Raw genomic sequence first — 19,857 nt, 5'->3', positions numbered from 1 at the left:
TAATGGACCAAATCGAGATATATTCGCTGGCGATCTCGTGGCATCGAAAGGATACCGAGATCGTGCCAGGATACAAGCTTGGTTACAGAACGTAACCGAATTCGCGCGAAGTCACAATCAGAAAGTAAGAATAAGAATGGAAGCACAATATAGCCGTCATTAGCACAGTCAAACAAAAGCACATTAAAACAAGCACTGGTACAGTTGGTTATAATAATTGTTTTTATTAAACCAGTCGTGTTGTCGTGATAAATGTGAGTCACTACAAAGGTTAGACGGACACAGCCGATTAGTCAGTCAAGAATATTGACAGTTTTGGCTGCAGACTAAAATGTAACCACGTATCTACCAATATCTTGTGCTTATTTAACTTAAATTTTTTTGTACCGTTTCACCCATTTTATTTAATTGACAAAAACATGTAGTCTGCTACTACGTTTGATACATGAGCGTTATATTCACTTTTTAATACTGAATACATAAGCTTTTTGTCCGTAAACACACGCTGAATGATATGAGCAAGCTTTGCCAGCCAAATTAACCATTTTACTAGATTTGGCCTCTAACAACAGACAATGAGAAATTCCCCATGAACAAGTACTACAAATCTAAACAATAAACCCTCGAATAATGACAAATTCAAAAAGCCAACCAGATGTCTACACTCTGTCTATTTCCTTCAAGATTACCAATCCATTCTGGAAGCCAAACACGTGGAACCGGACAATTATCGATTATATTTATGTATTTACTTTTTGTACCTTATTATTTTATTCAGGAAGCGGAGCAGTTATTTATGTTTGATTGGATTTCATCAGTGCTTTTGAAGTAGATTCTTTTTTTGTTTTGTGGAGATAGGCCTGACAAGCTTATTTTGTAAATAGTTTTCAATGTTATTTGTATTTATTTTGTCAATTTTTCACTGTATGTATACTTAACATTAAATGACTGTAACTGTTGTTTTAAGGAATGACCTTGAACACTCTTTTCCGCTGTGCAACCACATAGCGTGACATACTCTTGCTGGATAAAAAATACACTACTACTCACACATTCCTCGTCCTATCTTCGTTTGTGATTGAGTTAACTGAAGTCTGAATCAAATACTATCTACATTTATAGACTGTAATTGGAATATATCACATCCTACGTTGGATTATATTGTTGGAGAGTTCGTCAACCAGATTGGAATTACCAAGCATTTATAATTGTGGTTTCTTAGTACCAGACCAAAGCCGAACACGCATCATTTTGGTGAACTTAACTAAAGTCCCAGCTTTCTATTGCATTTGTAATAATTAACTTATATATATTAATATTTCTATTGATCTTTATTAACTTACTTGATACTTTTTGCGTTTACATATCGTCTGGTTCACCGCAGTTTCTTTTACTTGAGGCTGACTCAAGAGTCAGATGAGTAAATACCTGATAGTCGGACAGAGCATAGAAAAATCGCACCTCATCAACATGGTGTTGGTTAGTCCGCTCGCGGCACTTCCTCAAATATTGTTATTTCATTCCTTCACACTTTTTCTCTTCCAAGCTCTGATCACCATACAGAGGGCACATAACAATCCATCAGCGATAGTCGTAGAAGAAATTACATGCTACAAAATAAGATAGCAAGCTAGCAAATGATGAGACATTCATGGACTATCGTCGATTGCTGACGGAGTTAGTCGTCATTGTTTGTAAGTCAAACACTGAGCGAGTCGGCAACTCTCCTTTGGGCTGCGGAAACAGAACTTAGATGTTTTTGACAGAGCAGTTAATCAAACCGACGTTCCTAAGGAAGTCCATTCTAGGGGAAGCTAATGTAACAGCCTAGGTTGACTGGTTAAGAGTTGACCTCAAACAACTAAGTACATGTCAAAACGATAGAGTTCAAGTATCCACTCACTTCCTTATTTTGTATAGGCATTATATTTCCTATTATCTTCTATTGAGTGTTGAAAAGCTTTGTTTGTCTGAACAAGTAATCCCACGCTCCACTGTGACTGAGCGACGACCTAAATAAAGACTTATTCACTACTAGTCTTGTTTCTAATATCAATAGAACGAGGGTTACCTACAGGCACTAAAGATTTACAAGGTCAAGGGAGGATGTGAGAACCAGGAGAGGAGCTGACATAGCTTCATATTACCACCTAGTGGTTACCAAGGAAGCATAGGACAACTGGACAAACAGCATTACAAACGTTCGATGCAGTTTCATTCGAGATATTGACAAACTCAAAGAATTCATTATAGCTCTCAACAGGTTGCAGGCCTTACACGATCTACTCATCGAAGAAGAGGAAACTACCATAGAGGACAACTGAAGAGGAGGGAACAAAGAAGCGATAAATTCAAGTGTCCGGAGGTTCTGGGCCTTATGAAGCATCATCATAAGAAATGGATCTCTATCGAATCCATAGACAAGATTCATTAAACAGAGAAGATAGCAACTAACATTTGCCGAAAAAGTGCAGAGGATATCAAGACACAAGCCGAGTACACAGAAGCAAACAAGCAAGTGATAAAAAGCATTAGGGTTGAGAAGCAGAAATAAGTGGAAGAGCTAGCAAAGACAGGGGAAAAGCTGCAACAGAAGGTAATATGAGACAGCTATGTGACACAGCGCAGAAACTGGTGGGTAAATATTATAATTAATATAATAATAAAACCGGTAAAGGACAAAGAAGGCAACCCAATCACTGAAATTGAAGAACAGAGGAAGAGATGGGTAGAACAGTTGAATAAACAAGCTCCATTGAATTCATCGGATATCGAAGCAGTATGTGGAGATAACTCTAACAAGCTTATTTTGTAAATAGTTTTTAATATTATTTGTATTTATTTTGTCAATTTTTCACTGTATGTACATTCATCATTAAATGACTGTACATGTTGTTTTAGTCATTGACCTTGAAGACACTTTCCGTTGAGCTACTACATAGCGTGACATATTCGTGCTGGTTAACAAATACATTACTACTCTCGCATTCCTCGTTCTATCTTCATTTGTGATTGAGTTAATGGAGGTTTAAATCAAATACTATCTACATTTATAGACTATAATCGGAATATATCACATCCTACGTTGGACTATATCGCTAGAGAGTTCACCAACCTGCTCAGAGTCATCAAGCATTTATAATTGTGGATTTACATTACTGGACTTAATCAGAACACGCAACGTTTGGGCAATTTAAGTAACGTCCTTAATTATTATTGTATTTGTAACATTTAACTTGTATATATTAATATTATTATTGGTTGTTATTAACTTTGTTGATACCTTTTGCGTTTATATATTGTCTGGTCCACCACAATTATTTGGTGAGCCTCGTGTTTATCCCAACGGTTATTTTGTTTTTCATTGCATACAATTTACTGGCTTATTTTTTTCTCGTAATGTCCTCTCCCACTAAACTCATTGATATGGATTCGCCTCCAGTAACAACTTTTGTCTCATTGTCGAACTCTCCCGAAAATAATTTTAGTCCAGTTAGTTCTATCTCAGAATTCAGACTCCCAACTTATGGAGCTAATAATCCCAGAGTCTGGTTTGCTCAAATTGAAGCTTTATTCATGGCTAGAGGCATAAGATCTCAGGCATCAAAGTATGCATACGTAGTCGGCGCACTTCCTATCGAGATTGCCGCTGAAGTTGGTGATTTAATCGATCACGTGCCAGAATCTGAACCATATGATAAGATAAAAGCAGCAGTTATTCAACGCACCACGGTCTCAGATGAGAAAAGGCTACAACAGTTGTTAACATCTTGTGACTTGGGTGATAAAAGACCCTCGCAACTTCTCCGCCACATGAAACAACTCGCCGGTCCATACAAGCTAGACGAAGCCCTCCTGAAGCAAATGTGGTTTCAAAGATTACCACACAGCGTTCGACAAATTCTCAGTGTTTCAGGGAAATCCGTCGCACTTGATGACTTAGCCGACATGGCAGATAAAATGATGGAAGTATATCACGACAATCACTGTGTGAACTCATTGCAACCACCTGGACCAACAGATATTAGCTGTTTAGCCTCCTTTCAAAAGCAGTTAACACAATTAACGAGCCAGCTGGCGTCACTGCAATCGACCATAGCAACCATCCAAGCTAGACAATCGAGATCCCCTCCAGACGAAGATCTTTTTCCAGACAACGGTCTCGGTCACCGAAGCGAACATTTGATGTTTGTTGGTACCACCAAAAATACGGCACCAAAGCACGGCGTTGTACACGACCGTGCACATTTTCTGCGTCTGACACAGAAAATCAGGGAAACGACCCGGCCAGACAGTGATGGCGGCGCCTGTTTCTGGCCACTACCCGAGCCGTCTATTTCATGTCAGGGATCGAATTTCGGGCTCAGATTTTTGGTCGATACAGGGGCCGAAATCAGCATTATCCCGTTACAGCTCTCTCAACGACGGCACCCTCAGAGTACTAAATTGTCTCTAGTCGCAGCCAATAACACAGTCATTAAAACTTATGGCGAGCAATCACTTATTTTAGATCTCGGTCTCCGGAGACGTTTCACATGGGTTTTCATCGTAGCTGAAATCAAACAACCCATTATCGGGGCCGATTTTCTCGGTGCTTACAACCTACTCGTAGATATGGCAAAAAGAAACTAATCGACAAAAACACAAGCTTACAGGTCAGTGGCACAACTATCTCCAGTTACGAAATTCATGGAGTCCGTATGTTAAGACCTGGAAACAAAATTTTCACCGATATCCTATCGAATTATGAAAGTATAACCAGAGCTGATTACCAAAACGAATGCTCCACACATCGTGTCCAACACAGTATTACTACTACAGGACCACCCATTCGCGCCAGGGCGAGAAGACTCCCTCCAAACAAGTTGCAGTTCGCTAAGAGAGAATTCGAACATATGATGCAACTTGGGATAATCAGACAATCTAACAGTCCTTGGCCCTCGCCGCTGCATATGGTTCCCAAGAAAGATCAAGACTGGCGCCCATGTGGAGATTATCGCCGATTGAATAACCAGACTATCCCAGACCGGTATCCGATCCCTCACCTGCATGATTTTTCTTTAAATCTACATGGAAAACAGATTTTTCAAAGTTAGATCTAGTCCGAGCATACCATCAAATACCGATGGTACCTGAGGATATCGAGAAAACAGCTGTAATCACACCTTTTGGCTTGTTTGAATTCTTGAGAATGCCTTTCGGACTAAAAAACGCCGCTCAAACCTTCCAGAGATTTATGGACGAAGTAACTAGCGGTTTGGATTTCGTATTTGTCTATATCGACGATGTTTTAATCGCTAGTTCTTCCATTGACGAACATGTTCAACACCTACACACGCTTTTGAACGTTTCAATAGTTATGGTGTTGTAATCAACCCTTCGAAGTGTATATTTGGCGCCTCATCTCTGGAATTCCTGGGACACCACATTGATTCCCAAGGAATTAAACCACTTGAAGAGAAAGTCAAAGCCATCACCAGTTATCCAGAACCAACCTCAGTAAAATCACTACGCCGTTTTCTTGGAACATGCAATTTTTATCGACGATTTCTACCAAATTGTGCCTATGTACTACAGCCATTGACAGATTTACTGAAAAACGATAAATCAGGTACCAAGAAAGAAAAGAACCAAATATTCAAGTTACCTTCCGATGCCAAAGTAGCATTTGAAAAAGCTAAATCCATGATTGCTAATGCTACCATGCTCCAACACCTAAATACTGACCCCACAACACTGTTGATCCTATGCACGGATGCTTCACAAAAAGCCGTAGGGGCAGTATTACAACAGCGGGTGAACAACACGATTACCCCCATTGCCTTTTTCTCCAAGAGATAATCGCCAGCACAAGAACGTTATAGTACTTTTGGACGCGAACTCTTAGCTATGTATTTAGCAGTAAAGCATTTCAACTTTTTGCTACAGGGTCGTGATTTCATCATTATGACAGATCATAAACCCCTTTGCCATTCTTTTAGCACATCGTATGACAAACACTCCCCACGAGAAGCAAGACAACTTGATTATATCTCACAATTTACCACAGACATCAGGTTTATCAAAGGTCACACGAACATTGTTGCAGATGCACTATCTAGGAGGGATATCAATACGATGGTACTCAATCATGACATCAGCCTTGAAACGTTGGCTAAATTACATGCAGACGATGCAGAATTAAAAGCCTGCAAAGAAAAGTCTAGCTTAGACCTCAAACCTGTACCTACTCCCCTTTCAGACGAATTCATCATGTGCGACACTTCAACAGGCAACAATCGTCCGTTTGTCCCACATGCTTGCCGACGAAAAATATTCCAGCATTTGCATGGTCTTTCACATCCAGGCATCAGAGCAACAACAAAGCTCATTACCGAACGTTTTGTGTGGCCTAAAATCAACTCGGATGTTAAACGTTGGACACGTAGCTGTCTCCAGTGCCAACGCAGTAAGACGCAAAAACACACCTACAGTCCAATTGGGAAGTTCCCTATCCCTGACAAACGCTTCCATCACGTGCATTTAGATTTAGTTGGGCCTCTGCCACCATCAAACTCTTTCACACATATCCTCACCGCAATAGATAGGTTCACAAGATGGGCCATAGCATGCCCCATTAAAGACACATTGGCAGAGACAGTGGCTTCAGTTTTCCTCGACCGCTGGATATCCAACTTTGGCGTACCATCAACAATCACAACAGACCGCGGTCCCCAATTCCAGTCCGTCCTATTTCACGAGTTCACTAAACTTCTTGGAGTAAATCATGTTAAAACGACAGCTTATCATCCGGCAGCTAATGGCATGGTTGAAAGATTCCATCGCCAACTAAGAAGCTCTCTGATGGCACAACCGGACTCTTCAAAATGGAGCGATGCTTTACCGCTCGTTCTCCTTGGGATTCGCTCGTCTGTAAAGGAAGACATCGGATGCACGGCCGCTGAACTAGTCTATGGCACGACATTAACGTTACCAGGACAACTGGTCAAGAATGAAACCACAACACCAGGAGACCCTTCTCGTTTTGTAAGCAGATTACTACAAATGATGCAGAGCATCAGAGCAATACCACCTCGAGAATACAACAACCGAGTCCATCTCGATAAACATTTAGAAACGTGCAAGTTTGTTTTTGTTCGAGTAGACGCGGTAAAAACGCCACTAACACCACCATATGAAGGCCCTTATAAAGTAATAAAACGCACTCACAAATATTTCATTATCAACAAAAATGGGAACCATGAGACAATTTCTATAGACCGAATAAAACCAGCTTTCTACGAAGTCCCTCAAGACACAGAAGACAATACTGCGAACAAACAATCACTCCCATCTATTGCTAAGAAACAAGAGGAAGAGGAAAAACTTAGCACTACACCCTCTTGTTTAACACGTTCTGGGAGACTTATAAAAAACCAAAGCGTTACGTACATTTTGCCATATAAAAAACTAAAACAATCAAAGCAAACAATTATCGAGGACCTACACTATCAATTCCATCTAAAAAAATTTTTTTTAACAGTATATGATTAATCACATTTTCCCACAATTATTCGTTTTGTCACTTTTTCAAAAAAAAAAATTTTGTCACAAAAATAAACGGTTCAATTTTGTTTGTGTGTGTGTGGGTCATTAACAGTTTTACACATTATCATTGTTAGCTAAACAAGACATTAAATGACAGTATATTCTTTTTTTTTGTGTTTGTTATTCTGTGACATCACTGTTATTTTTTTCACTCGATAACACACGGTATGTCTCACTAATATACATATCATACGCATCTCCACATCTTTGTTGGTTATAACTGTAAATATTATTTTTTTTTAATATACATATCATATCCTCACATTTTTGTTGTTATTATAACCAGTGTTACCTCCGGACACTCTGGGGGGAGCTATGTGGAGATAACTCTAACAAGCTTATTTTGTAAATAGTTTTTAATATTATTTGTATTTATTTTGTCAATTTTTCACTGTATGTACATTCATCATTAAATGACTGTACATGTTGTTTTAGTCATTGACCTTGAAGACACTTTCCGTTGAGCTACTACATAGCGTGACATATTCGTGCTGGTTAACAAATACATTACTACTCTCGCATTCCTCGTTCTATCTTCATTTGTGATTGAGTTAATGGAAGTTTAAATCAAATACTATCTACATTTATAGACTATAATCGGAATATATCACATCCTACGTTGGACTATATCGCTAGAGAGTTCACCAACCTGCTCAGAGTCATCAAGCATTTATAATTGTGGATTTACATTACTGGACTTAATCAGAACACGCAACGTTTGGGCAATTTAAGTAACGTCCTTAATTATTATTGTATTTGTAACATTTAACTTGTATATATTAATATTATTATTGGTTGTTATTAACTTTGTTGATACCTTTTGCGTTTATATATTGTCTGGTCCACCACAATTATTTGGTGAGCCTCGTGTTTATCCCAACGGTTATTTTGTTTTTCATTGCATACAATTTACTGGCTTATTTTTTCTCGTAATGTCCTCTCCCACTAAACTCATTGATATGGATTCGCCTCCAGTAACAACTTTTGTCTCATTGTCGAACTCTCCCGAAAATAATTTTAGTCCAGTTAGTTCTATCTCAGAATTCAGACTCCCAACTTATGGAGCTAATAATCCCAGAGTCTGGTTTGCTCAAATTGAAGCTTTATTCATGGCTAGAGGCATAAGATCTCAGGCATCAAAGTATGCATACGTAGTCGGCGCACTTCCTATCGAGATTGCCGCTGAAGTTGGTGATTTAATCGATCACGTGCCAGAATCTGAACCATATGATAAGATAAAAGCAGCAGTTATTCAACGCACCACGGTCTCAGATGAGAAAAGGCTACAACAGTTGTTAACATCTTGTGACTTGGGTGATAAAAGACCCTCGCAACTTCTCCGCCACATGAAACAACTCGCCGGTCCATACAAGCTAGACGAAGCCCTCCTGAAGCAAATGTGGTTTCAAAGATTACCACACAGCGTTCGACAAATTCTCAGTGTTTCAGGGAAATCCGTCGCACTTGATGACTTAGCCGACATGGCAGATAAAATGATGGAAGTATATCACGACAATCACTGTGTGAACTCATTGCAACCACCTGGACCAACAGATATTAGCTGTTTAGCCTCCTTTCAAAAGCAGTTAACACAATTAACGAGCCAGCTGGCGTCACTGCAATCGACCATAGCAACCATCCAAGCTAGACAATCGAGATCCCCCTCCAGACGAAGATCTTTTTCCAGACAACGGTCTCGGTCACCGAAGCGAACATTTGATGTTTGTTGGTACCACCAAAAATACGGCACCAAAGCACGGCGTTGTACACGACCGTGCACATTTTCTGCGTCTGACACAGAAAATCAGGGAAACGACCCGGCCAGACAGTGATGGCGGCGCCTGTTTCTGGCCACTACCCGAGCCGTCTATTTCATGTCAGGGATCGAATTTCGGGCTCAGATTTTTGGTCGATACAGGGGCCGAAATCAGCATTATCCCATTACAGCTCTCTCAACGACGGCACCCTCAGAGTACTAAATTGTCTCTAGTCGCAGCCAATAACACAGTCATTAAAACTTATGGCGAGCAATCACTTATTTTAGATCTCGGTCTCCGGAGACGTTTCACATGGGTTTTCATCGTAGCTGAAATCAAACAACCCATTATCGGGGCCGATTTTCTCGGTGCTTACAACCTACTTGTAGATATGGCAAAAAGAAACTAATCGACAAAAACACAAGCTTACAGGTCAGTGGCACAACTATCTCCAGTTACGAAATTCATGGAGTCCGTATGTTAAGACCTGGAAACAAAATTTTCACCGATATCCTATCGAATTATGAAAGTATAACCAGAGCTGATTACCAAAACGAATGCTCCACACATCGTGTCCAACACAGTATTACTACTACAGGACCACCCATTCGCGCCAGGGCGAGAAGACTCCCTCCAAACAAGTTGCAGTTCGCTAAGAGAGAATTCGAACATATGATGCAACTTGGGATAATCAGACAATCTAACAGTCCTTGGCCCTCGCCGCTGCATATGGTTCCCAAGAAAGATCAAGACTGGCGCCCATGTGGAGATTATCGCCGATTGAATAACCAGACTATCCCAGACCGGTATCCGATCCCTCACCTGCATGATTTTTCTTTAAATCTACATGGAAAACAGATTTTTCAAAGTTAGATCTAGTCCGAGCATACCATCAAATACCGATGGCACCTGAGGATATCGAGAAAACAGCTGTAATCACACCTTTTGGCTTGTTTGAATTCTTGAGGATGCCTTTCGGACTAAAAACGCCGCTCAAACCTTCCAGAGATTTATGGACGAAGTAACTAGCGGTTTGGATTTCGTATTTGTCTATATCGACGATGTTTTAATCGCTAGTTCTTCCATTGACGAACATGTTCAACACCTACACACGCTTTTTGAACGTTTCAATAGTTATGGTGTTGTAATCAACCCTTCGAAGTGTATATTTGGCGCCTCATCTCTGGAATTCCTGGGACACCACATTGATTCCCAAGGAATTAAACCACTTGAAGAGAAAGTCAAAGCCATCACCAGTTATCCAGAACCAACCTCAGTAAAATCACTACGCCGTTTTCTTGGAACATGCAATTTTTATCGACGATTTCTACCAAATTGTGCCTATGTACTACAGCCATTGACAGATTTACTGAAAAACGATAAATCAGGTACCAAGAAAGAAAAGAACCAAATATTCAAGTTACCTTCCGATGCCAAAGTAGCATTTGAAAAAGCTAAATCCATGATTGCTAATGCTACCATGCTCCAACACCTAAATACTGACCCCACAACACTGTTGATCCTATGCACGGATGCTTCACAAAAGCCGTAGGGGCAGTATTACAACAGCGGGTGAACAACACGATTACCCCCATTGCCTTTTTCTCCAAGAGATAATCGCCAGCACAAGAACGTTATAGTACTTTTGGACGCGAACTCTTAGCTATGTATTTAGCAGTAAAGCATTTCAACTTTTTGCTACAGGGTCGTGATTTCATCATTATGACAGATCATAAACCCCTTTGCCATTCTTTTAGCACATCGTATGACAAACACTCCCCACGAGAAGCAAGACAACTTGATTATATCTCACAATTTACCACAGACATCAGGTTTATCAAAGGTCACACGAACATTGTTGCAGACGCACTATCTAGGAGGGATATCAATACGATGGTACTCAATCATGACATCAGCCTTGAAACGTTGGCTAAATTACATGCAGACGATGCAGAATTAAAAGCCTGCAAAGAAAAGTCTAGCTTAGACCTCAAACCTGTACCTACTCCCCTTTCAGACGAATTCATCATGTGCGACACTTCAACAGGCAACAATCGTCCGTTTGTCCCACATGCTTGCCGACGAAAAATATTCCAGCATTTGCATGGTCTTTCACATCCAGGCATCAGAGCAACAACAAAGCTCATTACCGAACGTTTTGTGTGGCCTAAAATCAACTCGGATGTTAAACGTTGGACACGTAGCTGTCTCCAGTGCCAACGCAGTAAGACGCAAAAACACACCTACAGTCCAATTGGGAAGTTCCCTATCCCTGACAAACGCTTCCATCACGTGCATTTAGATTTAGTTGGGCCTCTGCCACCATCAAACTCTTTCACACATATCCTCACCGCAATAGATAGGTTCACAAGATGGGCCATAGCATGCCCCATTAAAGACACATTGGCAGAGACAGTGGCTTCAGTTTTCCTCGACCGCTGGATATCCAACTTTGGCGTACCATCAACAATCACAACAGACCGCGGTCCCCAATTCCAGTCCGTCCTATTTCACGAGTTCACTAAACTTCTTGGAGTAAATCATGTTAAAACGACAGCTTATCATCCGGCAGCTAATGGCATGGTTGAAAGATTCCATCGCCAACTAAGAAGCTCTCTGATGGCACAACCGGACTCTTCAAAATGGAGCGATGCTTTACCGCTCGTTCTCCTTGGGATTCGCTCGTCTGTAAAGGAAGACATCGGATGCACGGCCGCTGAACTAGTCTATGGCACGACATTAACGTTACCAGGACAACTGGTCAAGAATGAAACCACAACACCAGGAGACCCTTCTCGTTTTGTAAGCAGATTACTACAAATGATGCAGAGCATCAGAGCAATACCACCTCGAGAATACAACAACCGAGTCCATCTCGATAAACATTTAGAAACGTGCAAGTTTGTTTTTGTTCGAGTAGACGCGGTAAAAACGCCACTAACACCACCATATGAAGGCCCTTATAAAGTAATAAAACGCACTCACAAATATTTCATTATCAACAAAAATGGGAACCATGAGACAATTTCTATAGACCGAATAAAACCAGCTTTCTACGAAGTCCCTCAAGACACAGAAGACAATACTGCGAACAAACAATCACTCCCATCTATTGCTAAGAAACAAGAGGAAGAGGAAAAACTTAGCACTACACCCTCTTGTTTAACACGTTCTGGGAGACTTATAAAAAACCAAAGCGTTACGTACATTTTGCCATATAAAAAAACTAAAACAATCAAAGCAAACAATTATCGAGGACCTACACTATCAATTCCATCTAAAAAAAAATTTTTTTTTAACAGTATATGATTAATCACATTTTCCCACAATTAATCGTTTTGTCACTTTTTCAAAAAAAAAAAAAATTTTGTCACAAAAATAAACGGTTCAATTTTGTTTGTGTGTGTGTGGGTCATTAACAGTTTTACACATTATCATTGTTAGCTAAACAAGACATTAAATGACAGTATATTCTTTTTTTTTTTTGTGTTTGTTATTCTGTGACATCACTGTTATTTTTTTCACTCGATAACACACGGTATGTCTCACTAATATACATATCATACGCATCTCCACATCTTTGTTGGTTATAACTGTAAATATTATTTTTTTTTTATATACATATCATATCCTCACATTTTTGTTGTTATTATAACCAGTGTTACCTCCGGACACTCTGGGGGAGCTATGTGGAGATAACTCTAACAAGCTTATTTTGTAAATAGTTTTTAATATTATTTGTATTTATTTTGTCAATTTTTCACTGTATGTACATTCATCATTAAATGACTGTACATGTTGTTTTAGTCATTGACCTTGAAGACACTTTCCGTTGAGCTACTACATAGCGTGACATATTCGTGCTGGTTAACAAATACATTACTACTCTCGCATTCCTCGTTCTATCTTCATTTGTGATTGAGTTAATGGAAGTTTAAATCAAATACTATCTACATTTATAGACTATAATCGGAATATATCACATCCTACGTTGGACTATATCGCTAGAGAGTTCACCAACCTGCTCAGAGTCATCAAGCATTTATAATTGTGGATTTACATTACTGGACTTAATCAGAACACGCAACGTTTGGGCAATTTAAGTAACGTCCTTAATTATTATTGTATTTGTAACATTTAACTTGTATATATTAATATTATTATTGGTTGTTATTAACTTTGTTGATACCTTTTGCGTTTATATATTGTCTGGTCCACCACAATTATTTGGTGAGCCTCGTGTTTATCCCAACGGTTATTTTGTTTTTCATTGCATACAATTTACTGGCTTATTTTTTTCTCGTAATGTCCTCTCCCACTAAACTCATTGATATGGATTCGCCTCCAGTAACAACTTTTGTCTCATTGTCGAACTCTCCCGAAAATAATTTTAGTCCAGTTAGTTCTATCTCAGAATTCAGACTCCCAACTTATGGAGCTAATAATCCCAGAGTCTGGTTTGCTCAAATTGAAGCTTTATTCATGGCTAGAGGCATAAGATCTCAGGCATCAAAGTATGCATACGTAGTCGGCGCACTTCCTATCGAGATTGCCGCTGAAGTTGGTGATTTAATCGATCACGTGCCAGAATCTGAACCATATGATAAGATAAAAGCAGCAGTTATTCAACGCACCACGGTCTCAGATGAGAAAAGGCTACAACAGTTGTTAACATCTTGTGACTTGGGTGATAAAAGACCCTCGCAACTTCTCCGCCACATGAAACAACTCGCCGGTCCATACAAGCTAGACGAAGCCCTCCTAAAGCAAATGTGGTTTCAAAGATTACCACACAGCGTTCGACAAATTCTCAGTGTTTCAGGGAAATCCGTCGCACTTGATGACTTAGCCGACATGGCAGATAAAATGATGGAAGTATATCACGACAATCACTGTGTGAACTCATTGCAACCACCTGGACCAACAGATATTAGCTGTTTAGCCTCCTTTCAAAAGCAGTTAACACAATTAACGAGCCAGCTGGCGTCACTGCAATCGACCATAGCAACCATCCAAGCTAGACAATCGAGATCCCCTCCAGACGAAGATCTTTTTCCAGACAACGGTCTCGGTCACCGAAGCGAACATTTGATGTTTGTTGGTACCACCAAAAATACGGCACCAAAGCACGGCGTTGTACACGACCGTGCACATTTTCTGCGTCTGACACAGAAAATCAGGGAAACGACCCGGCCAGACAGTGATGGCGGCGCCTGTTTCTGGCCACTACCCGAGCCGTCTATTTCATGTCAGGGATCGAATTTCGGGCTCAGATTTTTGGTCGATACAGGGGCCGAAATCAGCATTATCCCGTTACAGCTCTCTCAACGACGGCACCCTCAGAGTACTAAATTGTCTCTAGTCGCAGCCAATAACACAGTCATTAAAACTTATGGCGAGCAATCACTTATTTTAGATCTCGGTCTCCGGAGACGTTTCACATGGGTTTTCATCGTAGCTGAAATCAAACAACCCATTATCGGGGCCGATTTTCTCGGTGCTTACAACCTACTTGTAGATATGGCAAAAAGAAACTAATCGACAAAAACACAAGCTTACAGGTCAGTGGCACAACTATCTCCAGTTACGAAATTCATGGAGTCCGTATGTTAAGACCTGGAAACAAAATTTTCACCGATATCCTATCGAATTATGAAAGTATAACCAGAGCTGATTACCAAAACGAATGCTCCACACATCGTGTCCAACACAGTATTACTACTACAGGACCACCCATTCGCGCCAGGGCGAGAAGACTCCCTCCAAACAAGTTGCAGTTCGCTAAGAGAGAATTCGAACATATGATGCAACTTGGGATAATCAGACAATCTAACAGTCCTTGGCCCTCGCCGCTGCATATGGTTCCCAAGAAAGATCAAGACTGGCGCCCATGTGGAGATTATCGCCGATTGAATAACCAGACTATCCCAGACCGGTATCCGATCCCTCACCTGCATGATTTTTCTTTAAATCTACATGGAAAACAGATTTTTCAAAGTTAGATCTAGTCCGAGCATACCATCAAATACCGATGGTACCTGAGGATATCGAGAAAACAGCTGTAATCACACCTTTTGGCTTGTTTGAATTCTTGAGAATGCCTTTCGGACTAAAAACGCCGCTCAAACCTTCCAGAGATTTATGGACGAAGTAACTAGAGGTCTGGATTTCGTATTTGTCTATATCGACGATGTTTTAATCGCTAGTTCTTCCATTGACGAACATGTTCAACACCTACACACGCTTTTTGAACGTTTCAATAGTTATGGTGTTGTAATCAACCCTTCGAAGTGTATATTTGGCGCCTCATCTCTGGAATTCCTGGGACACCACATTGATTCCCAAGGAATTAAACCACTTGAAGAGAAAGTCAAAGCCATCACCAGTTATCCAGAACCAACCTCAGTAAAATCACTACGCCGTTTTCTTGGAACATGCAATTTTTATCGACGATTTCTACCAAATTGTGCCTATGTACTACAGCCATTGACAGATTTACTGAAAAACGATAAATCAGGTACCAAGAAAGAAAAGAACCAAATATTCAAGTTACCTTCCGATGCCAAAGTAGCATTTGAAAAAGCTAAATCCATGATTGCTAATGCTACCATGCTCCAACACCTAAATACTGACCCCACAACACTGTTGATCCTATGCACGGATGCTTCACAAAAAGCCGTAGGGGCAGTATTACAACAGCGGGTGAACAACACGATTACCCCCATTGCCTTTTTCTCCAAGAGATAATCGCCAGCACAAGAACGTTATAGTACTTTTGGACGCGAACTCTTAGCTATGTATTTAGCAGTAAAACATTTCAACTTTTTGCTACAGGGTCGTGATTTCATCATTATGACAGATCATAAACCCCTTTGCCATTCTTTTAGCACATCGTATGACAAACACTCCCCACGAGAAGCAAGACAACTTGATTATATCTCACAATTTACCACAGACATCAGGTTTATCAAAGGTCACACGAACATTGTTGCAGATGCACTATCTAGGAGGGATATCAATACGATGGTACTCAATCATGACATCAGCCTTGAAACGTTGGCTAAATTACATGCAGACGATGCAGAATTAAAAGCCTGCAAAGAAAAGTCTAGCTTAGACCTCAAACCTGTACCTACTCCCCTTTCAGACGAATTCATCATGTGCGACACTTCAACAGGCAACAATCGTCCGTTTGTCCCACATGCTTGCCGACGAAAAATATTCCAGCATTTGCATGGTCTTTCACATCCAGGCATCAGAGCAACAACAAAGCTCATTACCGAACGTTTTGTGTGGCCTAAAATCAACTCGGATGTTAAACGTTGGACACGTAGCTGTCTCCAGTGCCAACGCAGTAAGACGCAAAAACACACCTACAGTCCAATTGGGAAGTTCCCTATCCCTGACAAACGCTTCCATCACGTGCATTTAGATTTAGTTGGGCCTCTGCCACCATCAAACTCTTTCACACATATCCTCACCGCAATAGATAGGTTCACAAGATGGGCCATAGCATGCCCCATTAAAGACACATTGGCAGAGACAGTGGCTTCAGTTTTCCTCGACCGCTGGATATCCAACTTTGGCGTACCATCAACAATCACAACAGACCGCGGTCCCCAATTCCAGTCCGTCCTATTTCACGAGTTCACTAAACTTCTTGGAGTAAATCATGTTAAAACGACAGCTTATCATCCGGCAGCTAATGGCATGGTTGAAAGATTCCATCGCCAACTAAGAAGCTCTCTGATGGCACAACCGGACTCTTCAAAATGGAGCGATGCTTTACCGCTCGTTCTCCTTGGGATTCGCTCGTCTGTAAAGGAAGACATCGGATGCACGGCCGCTGAACTAGTCTATGGCACGACATTAACGTTACCAGGACAACTGGTCAAGAATGAAACCACAACACCAGGAGACCCTTCTCGTTTTGTAAGCAGATTACTACAAATGATGCAGAGCATCAGAGCAATACCACCTCGAGAATACGACAACCGAGTCCATCTCGATAAACATTTAGAAACGTGCAAGTTTGTTTTTGTTCGAGTAGACGCGGTAAAAACGCCACTAACACCACCATATGAAGGCCCTTATAAAGTAATAAAACGCACTCACAAATATTTCATTATCAACAAAAATGGGAACCATGAGACAATTTCTATAGACCGAATAAAACCAGCTTTCTACGAAGTCCCTCAAGACACAGAAGACAATACTGCGAACAAACAATCACTCCCATCTATTGCTAAGAAACAAGAGGAAGAGGAAAAACTTAGCACTACACCCTCTTGTTTAACACGTTCTGGGAGACTTATAAAAAACCAAAGCGTTACGTACATTTTGCCATATAAAAAAACTAAAACAATCAAAGCAAACAATTATCGAGGACCTACACTATCAATTCCATCTAAAAAAAAATTTTTTTTTAACAGTATATGATTAATCACATTTTCCCACAATTATTCGTTTTGTCACTTTTTCAAAAAAAAAAAAATTTTGTCACAAAAATAAACGGTTCAATTTTGTTTGTGTGTGTGTGGGTCATTAACAGTTTTACACATTATCATTGTTAGCTAAACAAGACATTAAATGACAGTATATTCTTTTTTTTTTGTGTTTGTTATTCTGTGACATCACTGTTATTTTTTCACTCGATAACACACGGTATGTCTCACTAATATACATATCATACGCATCTCCACATCTTTGTTGGTTATAACTGTAAATATTATTTTTTTTATATACATATCATATCCTCACATTTTTGTTGTTATTATAACCAGTGTTACCTCCGGACACTCTGGGGGGAGCTATGTGGAGATAACTCTAACAAGCTTATTTTGTAAATAGTTTTTAATATTATTTGTATTTATTTTGTCAATTTTTCACTGTATGTACATTCATCATTAAATGACTGTACATGTTGTTTTAGTCATTGACCTTGAAGACACTTTCCGTTGAGCTACTACATAGCGTGACATATTCGTGCTGGTTAACAAATACATTACTACTCTCGCATTCCTCGTTCTATCTTCATTTGTGATTGAGTTAATGGAAGTTTAAATCAAATACTATCTACATTTATAGACTATAATCGGAATATATCACATCCTACGTTGGACTATATCGCTAGAGAGTTCACCAACCTGCTCAGAGTCATCAAGCATTTATAATTGTGGATTTACATTACTGGACTTAATCAGAACACGCAACGTTTGGGCAATTTAAGTAACGTCCTTAATTATTATTGTATTTGTAACATTTAACTTGTATATATTAATATTATTATTGGTTGTTATTAACTTTGTTGATACCTTTTGCGTTTATATATTGTCTGGTCCACCACAAGTACCTACAGATATTCTTATGGATGTCACTCAAGCAACGATCGAAGAGATCCGGACGGTCATCAGACTAATCAAGGGTGAGGAAGCAGTAGGACCTGACAAGATAAAACTCGAAGCGCTGGTATGTGCTTAATAGGCTAACCGGAAGTAAAAATGATAATAACTGTTTGCGGATGAATTTTTCCATGATCCTTGGTAGCATAGATATCAATTTAACGGGCATATAGTGAGCAATATCGATACATGTTCCCGTTTTGAATCCATGGGTGATAAGTGATGTTTCCCATATAGATTTCGTGTTGTAGCATCGCGAGAAATGGCGGCTGAATTGTTCAAAAATGGCATCAGAGTTGTCTACAATACTACCGTTAACTATTGTTATTATTCACAAACATTTACTGGGTACATAAGTGTTGTGAACAAACCATTTCGGGTTTCTTCAAAAATGCAATGATGCACAAGATTCAATAATGTTAGCATATTTGCTATATTCGAAAAGAGAAAAGGGAGATAATGGTGACAATAGAATAATAATAATAAATCAGGTTCTGTGTAATTGAGAAGAATATCGAGTTGACTTTTAAGAAGGAAAGGGAATGGATATAAAGAAGACGTGAAATACGCAAATAGTTTAATGAGTGTGTTTATGAGCACAGAAGAATAAGAAACGACTACGTATGTATCGCCAAATGAGTAAATAAAATAAAATAAATTTATAAAAAATAACTTATTATTGCAGTAAGACATGACGTTAGAATAAGTGTTTGTGCAGCCATAGTTAGGAGTGATGCTATGAAAGTCTCAATTTAGTGCAAAGTATAACCGAATATCAATATGTATGAGTCATGTATGCATAGTGAAGATAAAAAGAGAGTGAGAAGTTAATTTAAGTATAACACAAGTTATTGTCTCAATTACAAACTTCGGAATCTTATGAATAATATTTATTTGGAAGAAAGAAAGAGAGAGAAAGGAAGTGATCACCTAGTGAAAAGGTTCCACCATGATAATAATTGTATGAACTCGGATGAATAAATGTAGATTTATGTAATAGTATACAGAGTAAAACCGGATATTAGTATAAACATTTGTGCAATAATAATTTAGAATGATGCTATGAAAGTCACAATTAATTGAAAAGGATAATAAGAAATATAAATTTCTGT

The 19,857-nt window shown here is 39.5% G+C and overlaps 1 protein-coding gene across 1 annotated transcript; it reads left to right on the top strand.

Moving 5' to 3' along the window:
• Nucleotides 1-10,932: 10,932 nt before the first annotated feature.
• Nucleotides 10,933-17,975, top strand: MS3_00000055 (uncharacterized protein). The gene is made up of 2 exons (XM_051207979.1): nucleotides 10,933-11,187; nucleotides 16,318-17,975. The coding sequence occupies exons 1-2, from the start codon at nucleotides 11,010-11,012 to the stop codon at nucleotides 17,781-17,783; spliced, it is 1,644 nt and encodes a 547-aa protein (XP_051069028.1). The 5' UTR covers nucleotides 10,933-11,009; the 3' UTR covers nucleotides 17,784-17,975.
• The last annotated feature ends 1,882 nt before the right edge of the window (nucleotides 17,976-19,857 follow it).

Source organism: Schistosoma haematobium, chromosome 3 (assembly GCF_000699445.3).
Source record: "Schistosoma haematobium chromosome 3, whole genome shotgun sequence".
Taxonomy (NCBI): domain Eukaryota; kingdom Metazoa; phylum Platyhelminthes; class Trematoda; order Strigeidida; family Schistosomatidae; genus Schistosoma; species Schistosoma haematobium.
The sequence above is the reverse complement of the archived record's forward strand: the minus strand, read 5'-3'. Positions and strand labels throughout refer to the sequence as shown.